General features: G+C 35.8%; 1 protein-coding gene across 1 annotated transcript in view; it reads left to right on the top strand.

Moving 5' to 3' along the window:
• olf186-M (Ki-ras-induced actin-interacting protein-IP3R-interacting domain olf186-M) overlaps nt 1-21,215 on the top strand; it is a 238,910-nt gene that overhangs the window by 58,647 nt on the left and 159,048 nt on the right. Inside the window, exon 4 of the mRNA XM_090402727.1 lies at nt 11,603-12,699. Within this exon, the coding sequence (XP_090258853.1) occupies nt 11,603-12,699 (1,097 nt within the window). The remainder of the gene's footprint in view (nt 1-11,602; nt 12,700-21,215) is intronic.

Raw genomic sequence — 21,215 nt, 5'->3', positions numbered from 1 at the left:
TCTTTGTATTGAATCTACATCATTTATGAAGCTCATGCTTTAAAGTTTTATTCATGTATTTAACTTTCCCTGTATGATCTGTTTAGTTAGTGGAGATGTAGTCAGATAAAGCTTCTTTCTGACACCTTTCCTTTGACTATTTTTCATGCACAGCTGATTACTATGCTGTGCAATTTCTCATGCTTGAACACTGTTTCAATTTACTTTCGCAGTTTTGTAATCACCTGCCCTATATTTTTGCATATGCCCTTTAATCAGAGCTCTCATATGATTTGTGACTTCCCAAGTCTAATCTGTTAATTTGTGATCCCACTGTGAGACATTAAGCATGCGGGTATAGGGTATAGTGCAAGTGGAAGAAATTATTGTATTTTGTAACAGATAAGCATGTTTTGAATGGAGATATGAAAGAGTTGTTGAAGTATGGCATGGGTGAGCTCTGATTGCAAATAATTCACTGTGAAGGCTTATAGAAGAACTATTGTGCATTGTGTTGATATATGGGATACTTTTAATTGTCAAAAGTATTTGTATTTATAGGATAGATGTGGAATAAAAAAGGTGATTGAAGAAATGTTTGGCGAAGAGTAAATATAAAGTAGATATCAATGTGGTTTAGTTGCATGAGAGCTTGAATATGCACATTAAGATAGACAGTTGAAATTGTGATTATAATGGCAGAGATTGAGAGTAAGTATTAATGTGGTAGAGATGACTGACCCCAAGAATGGCACAACTAGGTTTGTCAGTCAAAAATGATTACTTCAACAATGGGAGAGAGAATTTAGTTGAGGACTTTATCATTTGAAATAAGCACATTGAGGTGCTTAATTGAACTGGTCAAGTCTCTTTAGGCATTTAGGCTTACTTGATTATTATGATTATTCAGGCCTCCATGGAGTCAAAAGATTCATTGCGGGAGGTCCTTCCTAGGAAACAAGTCTATCAAGACCCATCGTGGGAGGTCCCTTCTAGGAAACACAAAGTCTATCATACCACTCCTTAAACTCATTGACCATTCTCGCTCTCACCACTTTATCAGGCAATGTATCCTGACTCGACCACCCTCCATGCAAAGAAACCACTCCTCACCCTCTTTCCGTAACTTCCAGGGATAGCCCCCTTGTCATCACCCCTTACCGCTGTTCAACCAAGCAAAAGAACTCCCCAGTGTCAGCCCTGTAACCACATCTCAACTGTTTAAAAGTCTCAATCATATTACCTCTCCTTCTTCTATCCACCAAAATCTTCAGTCCACATTCCCTCAGCCGATCCTCATAATTAACATTGTACTGTCCTGAAACCATCTTTGTTATCTGCCATTGTACCTTTTCCACATTTAATTTATCCACTTCAAATCCCGAGGATCAAATCTGAAAACAACAGTCTAAGTGTGGTCTGATCAGGGTCTTATACAATGGATTGATAACTCTTTTATCTCTGGTCAGCATCCTTCTCATTATTGCAGCAATCCTCTGTGTTACATTCATCACCTTTGCAATATGTCCCCTGAATTTCAGGTTTCTATCAATCATCAACCCCAGATCTCTTATCTCCCCCCTACTTCCTCCAGTATAGCTCCTCCAATAGAGTATGCAGCGTCCCATCGATGTGTCCCAAACCTCAAGACTTTACATTTTGCTGCATTAACTGACACCCCCCAGTCATTTGCCCATCTATCTAGCTTATTCAAATCCTCTTGCAGGGCTACCATATCTGTACTAATTACTAATAACCCTTCCCAGCTTCACATCATCTGCAAACAACTGAATATCCCCTGCAATCCACTGACAATGTCATTGATATAAAGGTTAAACAATATAGGTCCCAGTACTGAGCCCTGTGGGACCCCATTTGTAACCCTCTGCTTCCTTGAAACTGCTCCACCATACACAACTCTCTGATACCTATCGGACAGCCAATCCTGAATCCAGTTGATCAACCTGACTTCCAAACCCATGTGCTGCAACTTAAATATCAGTTTATCATGTGGCACTCTGTCAAATGCCTTTGCTAAGTCCAAGAAAATGGCAGTATATGCTTTTCCCTCATCTACTGCTCTTATAACTTTATTATAAAAGGCTAGCATATTACTGAAACAAAAGCATCCCTTAACAAATCTATGTTGACTCTGAGGGTAATGTTATCTATTGACACGTAACATTACCCTCATCTGCTGAATTGAAAAGCCAGGTCAAAGGAGCTGTTAGGTATAAAGCAGTTCTTTAGCACATTCTCTCAAAACTCGTGGTGAAATACCATCCAGTTCCACAGCTTTACTGACATCCAGGGTACCCAGTAATTGGAATACACTCTCCTCCTGCACCTCTAAACCTCGATCCTGCTCTATCCCTCTAGTATTAAAATTTACTCCTCCAGGATGAAATACTCCAATAAAGTATTCATTGAACAATTCCACTATATCCTCTAGATCAGTCACACTATTCCCATTTTTATCTCACAATGTCATTCTTACACAGTCATTTCTCCTCCTATTGGCCACATAGCTAAAAAATTCCCTGGGATTTTCTTTGGATCTTCGGGCCAGTCTCTTCTCATATTCCAGTTTTGCCTTCCTTACCATACTAGTCACCATACTCTCCTTTCCTGTGTCTTATATTCTTCATGCATCTGCTCTTCACCTGTCTCTTTATATCTCTTCCATAGCTGCTTCTTCACATGCAGTTCCTGTTTAAAATTGTTTGTCATCCAAATTGTGTCCGCTTCTTCACTTGTGTAATACAGGTTACTATTGCTGCTAATAAATATTCCTTCACAATTTCCCAAGCACTAATGATATACCCACCTTCCAATTCCTCCCTTCCATGAAACTTCCCCAAGTTGATGTCTAAGACTTATAATCACCTGCATTATAATTCCACATACGTTGCCGTCTCTTTTATGCTCCTGCATATTCATCTTCCAAGTCAAAACCGCATGGTCACTCTCTCTCCAACTGGTGGGAGAGATGTCATCTCAGTTATTATTAATTCTTCTGATGCTATGACCAAATCCAAAACTTTTGAACTTCTTGTTCCCTCTATTATACCTAATCAAACCAAATTATACTGAAGTGGATGGTTAGAAAAGAAAGATTAATATGACAAAATGTTATTATATTCTTATAATTTTTGCTTTTTTTCTCCTGAATACAGTATTAAAAATTTCTTTTTTTTTTTTTTTTAGAAGAAAAATTAGAAGAAAGTTTTGTTTAAGCAAAGCTGTCTGATCCTTCATGTAATGCTGCCTGTTACTTTATAGGCACATTTCTCAATGGTGATGAAAATTAGTTTTTGATGTGAAAAAATATTAGGAATCGCTATTTTTCAAATAGTGAATAATAGAATATCCCTTTGAGGCATGCTATATAGGGTGTGATTCTTAGGCAATATATTAATATTTTAAAGATATACTGCTTTTTTTATCACCATATGTCATACAGTAGGAATGAGAAAATAACTAGCCTCACACAGTCCTCCTTTAATATAGCAATTTCCTTATTCCTATTTGATTTTGTAATTGAAACATGAAATCAGTGAATAAAGTATAGTAGCATTATGAAAGTAATATATTGGTATAGAAATTATAAGAGCAATCAAAAAATATAGCAGATATTAGAAAAATGTTGACTAAACAAAGTCCTTTAGTGAGAGGCAGTTACTAAAAAAGTTGTTGAGAAATACTGCTTTAAACTATCAGACAGCATATTTGGATTCTGGTTTGAAGAATGATGCAGGTCTCTGATAATGCTATTGCCTTTTGTGATATGAAAATAAAATATATCTGTACATATTCAGTGTATATATCTGTGTACTTTTTGAGTGCAATGTTGCAAGAAATCTTCTAGATCTTTATTAAAAAGTTATTATGGAATGCATTTAGTTTCTTATATATGAACAACAGACAAATTTGAATTAAAGCTTCCATTCTTTTAAGAGCATTTCAGAATGTTTTGATATGCCACTGCCAAAGTGATTTTTTGATACAGTAATCCCTCAATTATCAAATTACATTGTGAAAACTTGTGGTTGGCAAACTGATTGTATTGGTGACACTTAGTAACCGAATGTACAGTTACATAGTTCTGTTTCAGTGGTCAGGCCACATGTTAATTTGTTCAAAGATTAATTAACTGAGGGTTTAGTTATTTGAAGGATGGATAATTGTGAGATTACCGTGTGTGATCAGCACTGATCTTTCCCCATGCCATTTCTTGTCAAATCAAACCTGATTTCCCTCTTTTTTTTTTTTTTTTCATGACAAACTTAGATAGCAAACTACAACTCGGGTCTCTTTTTATGTGGATTTGAAGTTATGCAGTGCATAACTTCAAAACTTATGTACCATTGTACATAATGAACAGCATGTTGCAGCACATTCTGGCGTAACGTGTAAGCAGTGAGTGAGTGAAAGTAGCTTGGCCTGGATGTGTTGCAAACAGTGCAAATATGAGAACATCTACTGACATTATCAGCAGAAATCATTACTTTGGCACATGAAATTGGTGGAGAAGGTTTTGATACATTTAGCCAGAATGATGTAGACAAATTTCTTGTGGATAATGACTTAAGTGACAATGATATTATTGGATATCGATTAACTTTAGATATAGTCGAAGATCCAGAAAACGATAGTGAAGCAGAAGAAACACCTCTCCCTCTCACTGCAAATATAATTCGAGAAGGTATTGAACTGTGCAATAAATTGGAAAATTATTTTCTTGTTAATGACACAAATTCTGAACGAGCCTTTTAATTCCAACGTGAGCTGAAGAACTAGAACTGTATGTCTGGATATCGCGAGCTGTATAAAAAATTAGTAAAATCATCATCTCAAAGTTTAATCACTGATTACATTGTCAGAAGAAAAAAATCAGCACAGAACGAGGGTGAAGCTAATTCTGTTTGTGAAGAACCATTATCTTTATCATACAGATCTGATGCACTGACTGTCTCTTCTGGTGATGAAAGTGATTTTGCACCAGTTCGCGAACGTTGCCGAATATTGTCTAATAGATGATATTAGACATTCTGATGAAAAAATATTTAAAAAAATTGTTACGTTTCATTCAAATTAAATGAATAAAGCTTTAAAACAAACTTAGGTATTCTTATTTTCCTGAATTTTTATAAACTTTTTTTATGCGATTAGGTTTATTTTAATTCATTGCTTCGGTTTTATGTGGTTTTAGAAAATTATGTAACGTATCCCTAATTTTTCAACATAAGTTAGGGCTTTTTTGTGCGATTTTTTTTTTTATATGTGGTTTTCTGTGGAATGTATCTACCGCATAAAAAGAGACCTGACTGTACCTTTGAAGCAAAAATGCAAACTTTTTTTGTGGGGGGGGGGGGGGATGAATTGGAAAACATAAGTTTTATGTGTTAATTTTTACAGCCAGTTTTTCTTGGGAAGTAGTTGATTATTTAATCTATCCCATCTAAGTGTTAGAATTTTTTTATTTGTAGAACTTTTGTATTTTTAGCACTATTCTTTATATTGTGTGAAAAGCTAAAACTTGATAAAGCAATAATATACTTCAATTTAATAAAAATTTGCCTTATTTTATATGAATAAGAATATAATTCCGACTAAATCTAATTTGAGAGAAATTATGAGAAAATTCTGTTTTTGTGAATTACCAGCAGCACATTGATATATATATATATCAATGATAAATGTTTAGGCATTTCCTGTTTTGCTGCAGTTGCAGTTTATCAGGATGTGGTTGATATTGCAGATTATGATTTCTCTTAAGTTATCCTGTATAAAGTGTATAGTTTTCAAGAACAGAAATATGCCATTGCTTATATTCACTGTATCTAACAATAAGATATAGTGAGGCATTTTCTTTTATGTTATATATGTATTTACAAGTTTCAATAAACTGCACTATTCTAACTAAAGGTATTCCAGATTGTACATCCTTAACATTCCCCACCTTACAAAGACATGTTTCTTTTGTTTATTTTTGCATTTGTTTGTTTATTTTGCTTTTAATTGAATAACATTTTTATTTTTCTTGGTTTTTTTAAGATATTTTTTTAAAAATTAATTTGGTACATAATGAATTCAGTTTTCAACCATCTTTTCTTTTTAACCTAAACATGACATTTCTAGTGATGAACACAATAGAAGTTAAACCTCTGAAATCTTGCATCCCAAAAAGTAGTAGTAGTGGGGAGAGGGAAAATCTTACTACTGTTGAAAATGTTAATTCTCGATGCAATGACCATGCATAGCAAAGAACTATGCATGGTACAATGATTGGTTAGATTATTTAAAGCTCCCTGGCTGCTAGATTTCAGAAGTTATACTGTAAACGTTTTATTAATACATTATAATATGTAATTCTCTTTTATACAAAGAAATGTGATTTCTTTATACAATCATTCTATTAACAATATAATATCTGTAATAAAAATTGTTTACGTTGAGATATTTATGAGATAAGAATATTTGGATTTTTAGATAATTTTAATTGAAGTTAAAAAATAATCCAATATTTTGAAATCTTTATTGACATCTGTGATGCATATATCAAACTGCACAGGATTAGTACATAATTTACAGTTAAAAAAAAAAAAAAAAAGAAGAGATATAGGTGACAAGTATCTCTGACACTTGACTTGACTCCCACTTTTTATCTCATTTGTTAATTATCTTTCACATAGATTGACTGAGGGTTGTTTACTGAAATGTAAAGTCAGGAGAAAAGTTATTATGAGAAATGATATTGATGGTCCCTTCAGAAGATTTAAATGAAATGAAAATTTAAACCAATTTTAACTTATGGTTCTGAGAGCTGAATTAGAAATTACACTTGATCAAAGACTGGAGACCACAGATATGAGAGTTTTAAGATCAGAGTAAACAGATGGTAACAGTGACTGAATCATATTAAAAACAAGGATATTGGGAACAAACTCTGCTTTATTAGCCTTCAAGAGTGTGTGAGCAGAGCTAACCTCAGGGTTTGGTCACTTAAACAGAATGGGAAAGGATAAGTTAGCAAAACATGTTTTTGTGTAGGATGACAGTTAAAAGACCCTGAGGAACAAAATCTAAGAGATTGATATGCAGTAATCTACTGTTTGTTTGGTGAGAGTAACCATGAAGTAATCACCTGATTGGTGGCCAGCCATATAAGAACTTCTGACAGAAAAGTTAGATATGTGGAACTATAAGACTGATGATTATGATTTAAAAAATAAAAAAACTCAGGAGACAGTGTACAGGTATGGAGTGAAGAATTGGATGGAAAGGTGATCAATCCTGCTTGGGCCCTGCTTAAGAATGATCTGACAGATCCAAGATCAGAAGGTATTCCAAAAGTCAGGAAGTTAAAGTAGAGGTGGAATGGATGAATGAAGAGGATATGCATGCAGTTTGAAGTAAGATATTATGTATGCAGCACCAGATGACTTGTCATCAGTTTCATGAGGAATGCAGAGAGTGGGGAAGTGTAGTATGAGCAGCAGTTAGCTATTGAGGTGAAAAAAGAAAAAATCCCAGGGAGTTTTCTTTCATTATGTAGCTAGAAGAAGGAATATTTATGAAAGCATAATATTGACTGGTAAAAATAGTAGAATGGTAACTATTGCAGAGGATATAAGTGAGATATTAAATGAGCAGTTCATAAAGGTATTTCATCCTTGTGAGAGTGACATCATGCAGAACGTGAGTGGGAAAGGTGAAGAGGAACTGATGGTAACTAAGCAGGAGGTATGTGGAATTTCAGTAAGTTTGGTGTTAATAAGACTGTGATGCTTGATGATATATCACTGCATGTTTTGAGGGAATATTCCAGGGAGTTCACAACAGTTTTGACATACTTAATGAGTCTTACATTAAGCTAAGTTCCAAAGGAATTTAAAGGAGGGCAGAATTGTTGTGCTTCATAAGGGAAGTGATAAGACTGAAGCTTTGAATTAGACTGTTCTGTGTGTCTGGATTTGTGGTTAAAGTGTTAGTGATTACTGAGGACCAAGATACAGAACTGGGTTGAAAATGCAGCATTCTGTGATTTTTGCATGGGTTTGCTAAAGGAAGATTGTTTTAGCATTGCTACTTATTGTAGCATGGCGACAAATGGATTGGACAAGGTGATGTATACACAGTGTTATATTTAGGTTTTGCAAACACTTTTGAGAAATTGCCACATTATGTGTTGGCAAAAAAAATGAGTGGAGTTGGATAGTCGAGATGAATGTATTTCATTGGAAATTAGCTGTCTGATAGACATCAATAAGTTGTGTATGGGTGAGAAATATCCCAGAAGAAGAAGAAGAAAGTCACTAATGGTGTGCTCTAAGGGTCTGTTTTTGGAAATGTTATATAGCTAGTCTTTCGTTTCTGTGCAGTCAGGAGATGCTTTAGATGTTTAATTTTTTTATAGATTAATTAGCATGGTATTGTTTCCTTCTGTTTTTTTTTTTTTTGCTCATTCTTTTCTTCTTTCGCTATGCCTTATCCCGTGTTAAACGGGGTCGACGTTCCCATCTTTAATCTTCTTCTTCCAGATTCTCCGGTCCAGGGCATCTTCCTGACTCCATCCTTTCTCCCTAAGATCCTCTGCCACCTTATCCCTCCATCTGAGTTTGGGCTTGCCTCTTTTCCTCCTTCCCTCCACCTCCATACCCTCCACTCGTTTACCAACATACTCCTCACTCCTTCTCTCTATATGACCGAACCACCTCAGCCTGCTTTCTTGTACCTTCTTACCGATCGGTCCCACCTTGATCGTCCCTCTGATGTAGTCATTCCTTATCCTGTCCTTTGTCACACCACTCATCCATCTCAACATCCGCATCTCCGCCACCTCCATCTTCCTCTCTTGTGCCTTTGTTATAGGCCACATCTCCGCGCCATGGAGCATCGCCGGCCTCATCACCATCTTATACAGCTTTCCTTTCATCTTACAACTCGCTCTCTTGCTGCACAGGACCCTGCTCATCTTCCTCCAGTTCATCCAGCCGCATGTTATTCGGTGCTGTATTTCCTCATCCAGGTCACCATTCCTCTCGACGACCGACCCAAGGTACTTGAATTTCTTCCCTGAAGTTAACCTTTCACCCTGGAGTCGTATGATCATATCCTCGTCGCTCCCTATTGACATATATTCAGTCTTTACCCGGTTAATTTTCATGCCTCTCTCCTCCAATACCTTTCTCCACTCTTCCAGGGTCTTTTCAAGCTTCTTTCGGGATGATTCGCAGAGAGCAATATCATCGGCAAACATCATGCTCCCTGGTGCCGCCTCCTTGACATCCTCCACTAAGTACATCCATGACCAGATCAAAGAGGTAGGGGCTCAGAGTTGATCCCTGATGGAGCCCTACGACAATGGGGAACCCCCTCTGTCATGCCGACACTAGACCTGACCTGAGTTTTTGCTTCCATACACCTCCATACCTCCTGTCTGGCCACTCTGTCGTACGCCTTTTCCAGGTCTATAAACACCATATGTAGCTCCGCCTGCATCTCCCTATATTTCTCCTCAATCGCCTTAGCGCAAATATTGCATTCTTTGTCCCTCTTCCTGGCATAAATCCAAACTGCTCCTCACCAATTTTTGTTTCCCGCCATATCCTTCCTTCAATTACTCTTTCCCATATCTTCAATGTGTGTGTGTGACATCAGCTTGATCCCTCTATAGTTGCCACAATCCTGAACATCTCCTTTTCCCTTGTAGATTGGGATGAGAATGCTTTTCCTCCATTCCTCTGGTATCATTTCCTGTTGGGCTATTTTCCTCATCAGATCCCATAACATGTCTACGCCCTCGCTGCCCAAACTTCTCCAGGTATCTGGTCCTCCCCCACAGCCTTTCCATTCTTCGTTTTTCTCAGTGCCCAATACACTTCCTCTCTGCTTATATCTTGCACCGATTCTTCGTTTGCCTCTCCATCCTCACACCTCTCTCTTGGATTCTCCTCATTTAGTAGATTACGAAAATATTCTTCCCATCTTCCTCTGATTTTGTCCTCCTCTTGTAGTACTACTCCTGTGGCATCCTTTATCTGCTTAACTGATGTTATGTCTTTCAAGGCCTTATCTCTAGCTTTCGCTATTCTCAACAACTTAGCTTCACCACCGTTTCTCTCCAATACTTCATAAACCTCTTCAACTGCCCTTGCCACAGCTCTCTTTGTACTTTTCTTCACTAATCTATATGCCCCCTTGTCGGCTCTGGTTCCAGTCATGTCCCATTTTTTCTTTGCCTCTTTCTTTTCCCTGATCTCCAACTGCACTTCCTCATTCCACCACCATGCCTCCTTATCCTTGGGCGGCCCCTTTCCTGATGTTATACCGAGCATCTCTTCTCCAATTTTTCTAATATTCCGACTATTTACATCCCACCATTCTTCCACATCCTCTGGTAACTTCATTCCTTCCAATGCCTTTTCTTTAAACTTTCCTTGGACCTTCCTCTTCCAATTTTCACCACTTTATTTTCCTATCTTTCCGCCACTTCCGTCTATTTTTCTTTTCCCCTTTTATATCACAATCTACCACAACCAACCTGTGCTGTGCCACTACACTTTCTCTGTTAATCACTTTACAGTTTTTCACCTCCTTCAGGTGTTTCCTTCTGCACATAATATAGTCAATCTGACTCATCCTATCCCCTCTCTTATAAGTTATCAGTTGTCCAACTTTCTTCTTAAACCACGTGTTAGCTATATCCAGGTCAAAGGCCACAGCATGCTCTACGATTCTTTTACCTTCTTCATTTCTTTCACCACTACTCCAACCCCCGTGCACCCTTTCTTCACCACTTCGTCGCCTTCCTACATGCCGATTCAGGTTTGCTCCGACAGTCACTCTCTCACCATCGGGGATTCCCATTACTACCTGGTCTAGTTCTCTCCAGAATGCCTCTTTCTCCTCCTATCACAACCTACTTGTGGAGTGTATCCACACACTATCACAGCCACACTTCCTCCAATCTCAAGTTTAACACTCATAATCTGATCATTCTTCTGGCACACCTCGCAGACTCCACCCTTCAGCTCCTTGTCGATGATGATTCCAACTCCGTTTCTTCCATTCTCATTCATCCTGCTGTAAAACAGTTTATATTCTTCTGCCAGCTCCTTTGGTTTATTGCCCTTCCATCTTGTCTTATTAAATCTGTCTTACTAAAAGGTAATGAGTTGTGCCTTTTTGTCTGTTTGGTAACATAACCACTAGTTCTTTACAGTTTTTGATATATATGTATGTATATACGTACATACGTATGTATTCCAGATGTCAATGTAGCAAATGAAACATTAAATTGGATTATTATTTAACTATAATTAAAGTTAAATTTCTTTTCTTATAAACTCTTGTAAAGTCATTTTAATGAAACCAGATCTGTATATTATTTCATATCATATCATATGTCATATGATATGATGTCATATTTCATATGTCATAAAATGCTTGTATATTTTTCACATCATATTTTAGTTGCCTTTGCTTTATTTGGATATAGCAGTCTTGTAAATAAAATGCTTTATTGACAAACCTTATACATTATTTTATTTCATTTTTTCTTCTTCATTATTTTCCACTTTTTCTTTATTTATTTTATTTTGCTTTTTATTGGTTACAGCTAGTGTTCCAAAAGATTCTAGACAACCATCAGGCATTACAAGTAGAATTTTAGATAAGCTAGGTGAGAATGACCGAAAACAAAGAACCTTTTCAACTCCTTCTCCTTCAGCCATAAGAGATGCTGTATCAATTATGAAAGCTATTACTGCCTTCCGTTCAGGTCGGATGAGATGTAGTTCTGACAGTATATTAGATCCTGCAAATCGAGAATTTCTTGAAAAACAAGGTCAGGAAGAGCCTTTACAAAAACCTAAAAAGCTTATAATTGGGACACACAGTTATAGCTTTGATCAAGAAGGTGGTTTAATTCAGTCTCCTGAAGCTGTTGAAGATCCATTACCTGTTCCTCCACAAAAGAATTCCAAATGGAAAGAAATTTATCAAAAACTTGAAGATCGTGTAATGGCAGTAGATGAAGTTGATGAGGAAAATTTAAGAAGCTTCTCAGAAGTTATTATGCCAGAGGAAAATGAAATTTTTAAAAGTGAAATTTTAGCAATTCAGAAAGAGGAATCTGAAGGTATGAAATTAGTGAACACAACAAATCCATTACTTTCAGATGAAGCTGAAAAAAATATAAGCAATTTATCTGAAGTTATATTTGATAAAAATGATATTGTTTCTGTTGAAAGTACACATTCCAAAATGCAGGAGGTTAAATATGGAGGTACAAATGTAGCAGCTACTCCAATGTCATCAGTTTCAAGGCGTTCAATTACTAGACAGGCAAACATTGATGAAGATGATGACCATTTTATTTTACATCCAGTGGATAATGAATATCAAGATAAGCTTGAAATCTCTGAAAATTTTCACAAAAATATTCTAGTTTCATCACCTCCATCAGAACTTAATGCCTTTAATAGTGTTAGTGATTCGTTATCTAGATATGTTTTTGACGAGAATAGCAAAGAAGATAGTTTGTCAGGTGAAATCAGTTGTGAATTCATTCCTGAAAAAGAGTTGAGCAATACATTTGTTAAACAAAATGAGGAAAATAGTGTGAATGATTCTATTAAAGATCAGAAATTGCTGTCTAAATTAAGTATAAGTGTTTCAAAAGACAAGCAGTTGGAGTCATTTGAATTGGATGAGGTGAGTAAAATATAAAATACATAGAATACTGCTCCTTTGGATAATAAATTATTTAAGCATTTGAAAGGCCAAAATTAATAATAATGCTACAAAAAAATAATAATCTTTGTTCAAAGTAAAATGTATACCAACACACAAGTTAGAAAAAAAAAAAAAAATCTAGGGAATGAAAAAGAGAGACCATAATTTTCCTAGTTATTAACTGCATAGGTTACAAATATTTATTATTATTGCAACAAACCTCCTACAAATGTGCATTTTAGAAAGTTTGCATTAATTAAATACAAAAATGTCTATTATACCAGGCATTTTTATATGTAATATTTAATTTCATATCCTATACAGTATTCTATTCCAGCAGTCCATTCGTATCCTTTCATAGGATATGAAGTGATTGCTGGATGACAGTGTTTTCATAGGATATGAACTTTGATTATCATGAGAGGGATGGTGAAAATATGTATGTGCAGCATAAAATATACGAAAGGGATAATGGTATAAATAAATATCAACGAGCATGGTTATGAATCTGAAGGGATAGGCACAAAATGCTTTGGGCTCAAACTTTTTGGGTGTAGTGTGTATGTGTGGTGATGGTAAAGAGACAGTTGCCCAACTGGGCCAAGCAGATTGCAAATATAAGTGTGTACCAAAATTTACCAGGAGTAACTTCTTGCCATGAACATCAAGAATAAAGGGGTTTGAGTTTTATTACCTTAATATACTGTGACCTATTAACAATAGTGAAATGGCTCTCAGAGTTGCGTAATGAGTAGAATAGAGTGTAAAAGGTATAGTATTTTCAGGAAGGACAGATGAGATAGGAGGAGGGTGGGATTTACTTCCAATAATATCATATGATTTGAGTCCATTAGAGTAGAACATGTGAAAATAATAATTGTCGACTGCAGCAGTGAGCTTGAGACTATCTGGTGTGAAGTGCAAGCTGACATAATGATGTATATGGCAAGCTCTTACTGCAAACCTGCAGCTCAGTTGCTGGAGATAATGAAATGCATCACTCAGTGCTACATGTGTGTAAGGGCAACTTAAATTATCTGAACATTGACTGGAAAGCAATTTGAAATATCCATGACTATCCTGGTATGATTCTTTAACAGATTAGACCTGACAAAAGTAATTAGTTTATCAATAAATTTGTAGCCAATAGTTTTCTAGTGTTACACTAGCATTCGCAAAGCCATATTGGACAAGGTAAACAGTTAATATAACAGTTTTTGAATCATATTAAAAAAAGTCACATTTTTATGGAAGCAATATATCTATTGATAATTAATTACAGTGAGAAAAATATTAAATTTACTGTATATTAGTCTTTCTGATAACTACTCTTCCAAAAATAAAATAATAAATAAATAAATATCGAATCATTCTTATTGAGATTTGGCTGATATAGGAAGTTATGATTCTTTAAATAGTCTTGTTATGAGGACTATGGTGTAAAATGTCCACATGGTTAACCGTGTTAATACCATGATATGTTTGTCCAGACTTATCAAATTTTATGAATGCTGTTATAATCTATATATTATCCATGTTATGCTTTTCGATTTCATTTACTACAAATGGGAAATCTGACAATGATGCACCATTTGGTAATCACATCTATCTTGTCAGAATGGTTCAGTCATTATACAGGATGAGTAAAAATGACATGAACAATTAGAAACATTTATTGAGTAAAAACTATTGAACATAACAATACGAAACTTCCATTAGTTGAAATAGTAATTGAAACAGTTTTTGTACCTAATTTATAAAAGTTCAATGTACACACTATGTGTCACACAGCACATGTCAAAACGATACGTGACTTCTTGCTACAGAGAAACCAGCATCTGATGATCAATCATTTCTAGAGCTCTGCATATGTGATCCTTCAGATCGACCGAATTTTTTGACAAAGGCAGCACATAAATTTTTGTCTTTTACATACCCCCAAAGTAAAAAATCTAGGGGCATAAGGTCTGGTGACCAAGCTGTGGGACCCATTTTGGCCTATTCATCTGCCCAGGAAGTTGGAGGTTCAAAGGGACATGACTTTGTGATAGATGTGCAGTGGTTCTCCATCTTGCTGAAAGACAGTATTGTGTTCTGTCATTCAGAAGTTGTGGCAATAGCTATATCTCCAATATGTCACAGTTTACCATTAATTCCAGTACATTTTTTTCAACAAACATGAAAGGTTCATAAATTTAGTTTAATCCTTTATCCAAGTGTGTGCAAACAAAGTTTGTGCCTGAAAGTATCTTCAGGACTGGGGTAAAGTGGTACAACACCGGGCGACTCCTCGCAAAGGTGGAGCAAGCTACCAACAATCCTATCTCAGTATCTCCCATAATGCAAAACACATCTCCTTGCGGATATGTATAATGTTATGCATTACATGGGAAGGGCCACTACTCAGACTAGTTTCGACCTTTATTGAGGTCTCTTCAGTGGGAGCCAGGCCCAAGTGGAGATACCAAGGCAGAAGCATTAGCAAGGTCATCTCCTCCTATAGGAGCTGCCAAACAGTGTGCCACCTTTTTATTAAATTACTCTGGATTTAGAGAAAGATGTTGAAAGTTTATTTTTCACTTGGTCAGACTATAATAAATTTAGTTTAATCCTTTATCCAAGTGTGTGCAAACAAAGTTTGTGCCTGAAAGTATCTTCAGGACTGGGGTAAAGTGGTACAACACCAAGTGAAAAATAAACTCTCAACATCTTTCTCTAAATCCAGAGTAATTTAATAAAAAGGTGGCACACCATTTGGCAGCTCCTATAGGAGGAGATGACCTTGCTAATGCTTCTGCCTTGGTATCTCCACTTGGGCCTGGCTCCCACTGAAGAGACCTCAATAAAGGTCGAAACTAGTCTGGGTAGTGGCCCTTCCCATGTAATGCATAACATTATACATATCCACAAGGAGATGTGTTTTGCATTATGGGAGATACTGAGATAGGATTGTTGGTAGCTTGCTCCACCTTTGCAAGGCGTCGCCCGGTGTTGTACCACTTTACCCCAGTCCTATAGATACTTTCAGGCGCAAACTTTGTTTGCACACACTTGATAAAGGATTAAACTAAATTTATTATAGTCTGACCAAGTGAAAAATAAACTTTCAAAGGTTCATAAACTTTATCTTTTGTCAGGGCACAAAACACAATTACCTTTGGACTGTCCCTTAAATGTTCAACAGCTGTATCTGGGGTTTCAGAACCCTATATGGGGGTAGCTAACAAAATGCATTCTTGCACATATGTAATCTGAAACTCTTTGAGTTTCTTTTTCAATTATTGCATGTTGCATTTTTTTTCTATCGCTAATCATTTCTTCGTAAAAATAGGCAGAAATTTCTCCCTTTTTCATTTTGACTCACCCTGTATATACAAAAAAAAACTCAATAACAAAAACCACCTTCTTTTTTTTTTTTAAACAAATTAATAAATATATGCAATTAACCATTTAGAACTAATAAATATTACTTCCATGGAATGAAGACTCATTGCCTGAGTTCCTACTCAACCAGCAGTATATCTATCCTAATGAGAATTAAATTCATTCATGCTTGAGATTTAAACATTCTTACCCACTACTTTCCATTTAAATATATACACACACACTTCTCATTCCCTTTTTCCCTGCACTTTTACCCAACTTCCAGGAATAGCATTTCGTTTACCAATCCTTCCTATAAAATGTCCTCCTTAACAACTCAGCGTTTATTATATCATCATCTCTTTTCTTTCTATCCAGTAAACTGCATTTATATCTTTACATCTTACAGTTTACATCTTTCCTCAACCTTTCCTCATATTCTATATTTCAAAGTCTTGATATTGCCTTAATCACTTGTCTAATCCCATCTTCACAGTTCCCTTATCACAAGGAAAAAATCAGATAACCAGATCTCATCAGTGTGTCTTTGCACAGTAATGGAATCACTTCTTTATATCGGTTGCTAAGTATACTCCTTAACAAAGTAGCAGTGCATCATTTAGTTTTACAACACATGCAACATGGACTCTGAACTTCAGGCTTTTGTTCTCCATCACCCTCAGATCTTGAATCAGAAACACCTCCTGAACAGCTCTACCAGTATAGTACACAACCATGTGCATCTACATATTAAATTGATAATCCCACTTATTTGTTCAAGCCAAAAGTATAAGTAGGATAAAAATAAGCATCACATTGAAAAGAAACGTATACAAAAGTTTTTAAAAAAAGAATCAAAAGCAAGCAAATTTCAGAGGTGAACCTGTAGCCTTACCTAAAAATATTGTGGAGGGGAAAAAATGAAAGTTTGAAAATAAGAATTGGATTTTTTTCAGGTTTTGTCACTGAGTTCAGAGAGTCATGTAGTGAAGTTGTATGCAAAGATAAATATCATAATTCCATAAGAACATGAAGATAAATATCACATATCACAAATGGTCTGGAAGCCATTGGGGCCAAAAAAAAAAAGCTCAGAGATGAAAGAATCAGAATAAAAGTTAATTGATAAAAACTGAAGATAGGGGTATTCTGGAATGCCTAGAGTACTTTGAAAAATTATTAAATGAGATGAGATGTAACAGAACAGGGATAGAAAATATTTAAAGTTAAAAATGAAATCAGGAGTTGACATAATAGTTAAGGTAAAAAAATCTATACGAAACTTGAATTCTGATGAAACAGCTGAATAGACCAACCAGAAATATCTGTTTTGTTTTGTGGTGATTGCTATATTGGTAATTCACCATATTATTATGTGACACTTTCAAGGAGTGTACTCTGTTCCAAAAAAACTACCATACAGTTTTGTTCATAAAAAATAAATCTAAGAAATTAACAAAAAATAAAATAAAATAAATAATAATAAGCAAAATGGATATATATTTTTTGTATGGATGTAATATAGTGATAATATATAGTATGAGTAGCAGTTAGCTAATGAAGCAAAAAAAAAAAAATCCTAACAGTTCTTTTGATGTCAGAAGGATGTGATAGTGCTGATGAAAATGCTAGCCACTGTGAAGGATACAGTATTAGATGAGCAGTTAATAAAAGCATTTTATTCTCATTAATATGACATTATGCAGAACTTGAGTTCAGTAGGAAGGATGAGGAGGAATTGAATAAACTTAATGTTAATAAAACTGTAATATTTGATATATAAATTGTTTTGAGGGAATGTGCCACAATAGCTTTGATCTTGTTTAACACGAGTCTTACATTCAGCCAAGTCTCAAAAGAGTGTAAAGAGGGCAAAATTGTTGCACTTCATAAGGGGGGGGGGGGCATATAAGACTGAGGTATATGAATTATAGGCCATTCTGTTTGTCTGGAGTTGACTAAAGTATTAGAGAGATTAGTGAGAACCAAGATTTAGAATAGTGTTGACAATGATACAAATTCACTTAGATGGACAGCATTGTTTGCTAAAGAAAGCAATCTACTTAATGAAGTGACAAATGCATTGGACAAGAGACATAAGAGATTTGCCTGAAAAAAAAAAAAAATATAATTTCAAAATTATTTTTATTTTTCAACATAATCTCCTTTACGACCAGTACATTTATTCCAGTGATTTTCCAGTGCCATTATCCCATCCCTGTAGTAGTTCTCAGTAATATCTGCAAAATACCCCTCTATAATATTCGAAGAAAAATGCTGACCAGCAATATTGAACGGTTTTAGTTTTGGGAAGAGATAGAAGTTAGAGAGAGCGAGATCTGGGGAATAGGATGGATGTTCCAGCAATTCATAGTGCAGATCCCTTAATTTTCCCATCGTCAAAACACTTTTGTGGGCAGGTGCATCGTCCTGATGAAAGATGATTTTTTTCGTCTGCAAACGGGTCTTTTCTCACAAATTTTTTCATCTAGTCTGGTTAAAAGATCAGAATAATATATCCCCACTTATTGTTTTATCCTTTTCAAGATAATAAACAAAATGCCTTTAGCATTCCAAAACACCAATGCCATGACCTTTCCTGCTGATGGAACCGACTTTATTTTCTTTGGCACTCAACAGCCGGCTTCTGTCCACTGTTTTGACTGCTGTTTTGATTCTAGTGTATAATGGTGAATCTAAGTCTCATCCGAAAAATCGACACACAAAATTAGTTTTATTCTTGTTAAAAGGCTCAAAGCACTGTTCAGAGATTTTCATATGAGTGCATTTTTGATCTGCTGTGAGCAAGCGCCCATCTTACGTAAAGCTTTTTCATATACAATTCTTCATGCAAAAGATATCCTACATGTTCTTTTGAAATGCCAATAGTTTCATCATTTTCACACACTTTGACTCACTGGTCATCCAATACCATATCGTGCACTCGATCAATGATTTCTGGTGTTGTTACACTTTTTGGATGTCCTTCACGTGGATCATCTTCAAGGCTGGTACGGCCACGTTTAAACTTAGTAGCCCATTTCTTAATTGTCGAAAATGAAGGAGAAGAGTGTCCATAAACGTTTATGAACTTTGAATGAATTTCTTCCAGCATTAAACCTTCTTTTGCCAAGAATTTTATAACCGCACAATATTCAATTTTATCCATTTCAAGGGATACAGACAACACTTTTGCTTCAGATAGCTGTATAAAATAAACTAACTTGATAGAATGACTTGCAATTTCACATGGATGCTTATGACAGATGTATCAACTTAGAAAAACAAAAAAACTTGCCAGTAGTGGCGCTATCTATGGTAAAGGCCGAGAACTTTTCAGACCACACTTGTATAACATACACTGTTGTTATTATTATTATTACATAACACCTCCAGGGAGTCCAAGGACTCATCGCGGGAGGGCACCTGCTCTACAACTCTGTCACCGCCATTCAATCCACCAGCTGATCACAACTACACAAACAACATCTACTGCAAAGACGATCACAAACATCCATGCCCATGGCAGGATTCGAACCCGCAGCCTTTTGGCTGGAGAGTGGATACGCTAACCACTCGGCCAACCAGGCTGGCAAAAGCTTTTGATTGCCACATGATATGCTGGTAATTAAACTGGAATTGTTTTGTTACTATTGCTGTTTAACTTATATGATGGTATTAGGAAAGGTTTGAATTATATGTATTTGTTTGCAGATGATGCAAAGTTGAAAACTATGAGGAGTAGAGGAGATCTTCTGGCTTTACAAGAAGACTTGAATAGACTGGTGAATGGGCAAGTTAGTGTGGTTATCAGGTCAATGTTGCAAAGTGTATGGTTTTAAAATTCAGAAAACAACAATGAGAAGTCAAGTATACAATTGGTGAGGAATATGGAGGTCCTAACATTTAGAGGACACATTCTAAATAGTGAGGATAGCACAATGGATTCTGGTAGTTAGGCAGAGAACACTAATCTTAAGAAGTAAGGAGGTTAGGGCTCCCTTATATAAGGCTTTGATTAATCCACATATGGACTACTGCATAGATTTGCTCATCTGGTTTTCAAAAGGAAGAGATATTGGAAAGAGTCCAGAGGAGATCGACTAAGATGGTTTTTGGTCTTTGGAATGTTGGGAATGTTGAATATGAAAAGAGGTCGAGGAAATAGTTTGTAGAGTCTAGTGAATAGGAGGGAGGAGGGTGATTGAGACAGATAAATTGGTAATGAGTTTTTACCAGATTAATGTGGATGAGGTTTTCCTAGAATTGGGGAAGAGAACATAGCAATTCCTGGAAGCTGCATAAGGAGGACATGAGCAAGGGTGAGGAGTAGGTTTTTTGTACGCAGAGTAGTGTGTGTTCGGAATGCGTTGCCTGAGGCTGTGGTGAGCACAGAGAATGAAGATGTTTAAGGCATAGTATGATGAACTACATGCGCGACACTGAAACCCTCCTATGATGAGTCTGGTGATTCCATGGACATTTGATGATGATGAGATAATATCATACAAAAATTAGTCTTCTGTATAGAGTTTGGCATTAGAGATGAGCAGATTGCTTTCTCAGAATAAGGTGATTTTGGCACTGTTTAACATATTTACTTTAAAATTCTTCATGAATTTTCCCTTTAGGTCCTATGCTAGCTTGGTTGGCTAAGAGGATAGTATATTTGTTCCTCAACCAGCAGGCTATGGGTACAATCCTGCCATTGGCATTGTACTATACGAGATCAGCTCCCTTCTTATTGAAGCCTGAAGGGGCTTGAAAAAAGTTTCATGCTTGGTCTGTAGGGTAGCATTTCTGTATTATGTCAAGGCATGAAAATATATAAAAATGTATATATATATATATATATATGTGTATATATATAAATAAAATAACAATAAAAAAACTCACCTTAGCCTCTCCATTGTACTGTAGGTTTACAACCTTTTGTAAGTCGCATAGAAAACAAACATAATAATGATATTTTTACTGAATATTTAAAATCACCGAAAAGGAAATGTATTCTTTTCAATAACCTGCAAGGCTTTGCCCTAATAGAATTATCAAAAGATAATTTTGAAACTGCACAGCAATCACAATAATTTACAAAGTCACAATCATGTTGGACACAACTTTTCTAGCTTCCA

Source organism: Typopeltis vanoorti, chromosome 2 (genome assembly GCF_054136105.1).
Source record: "Typopeltis vanoorti isolate ZY-2024b chromosome 2, IOZ_Tvanoo_1.0, whole genome shotgun sequence".
Classification (NCBI taxonomy): domain Eukaryota; kingdom Metazoa; phylum Arthropoda; class Arachnida; order Uropygi; family Thelyphonidae; genus Typopeltis; species Typopeltis vanoorti.
This window is presented reverse-complemented; position numbering and strand designations above follow the sequence as displayed.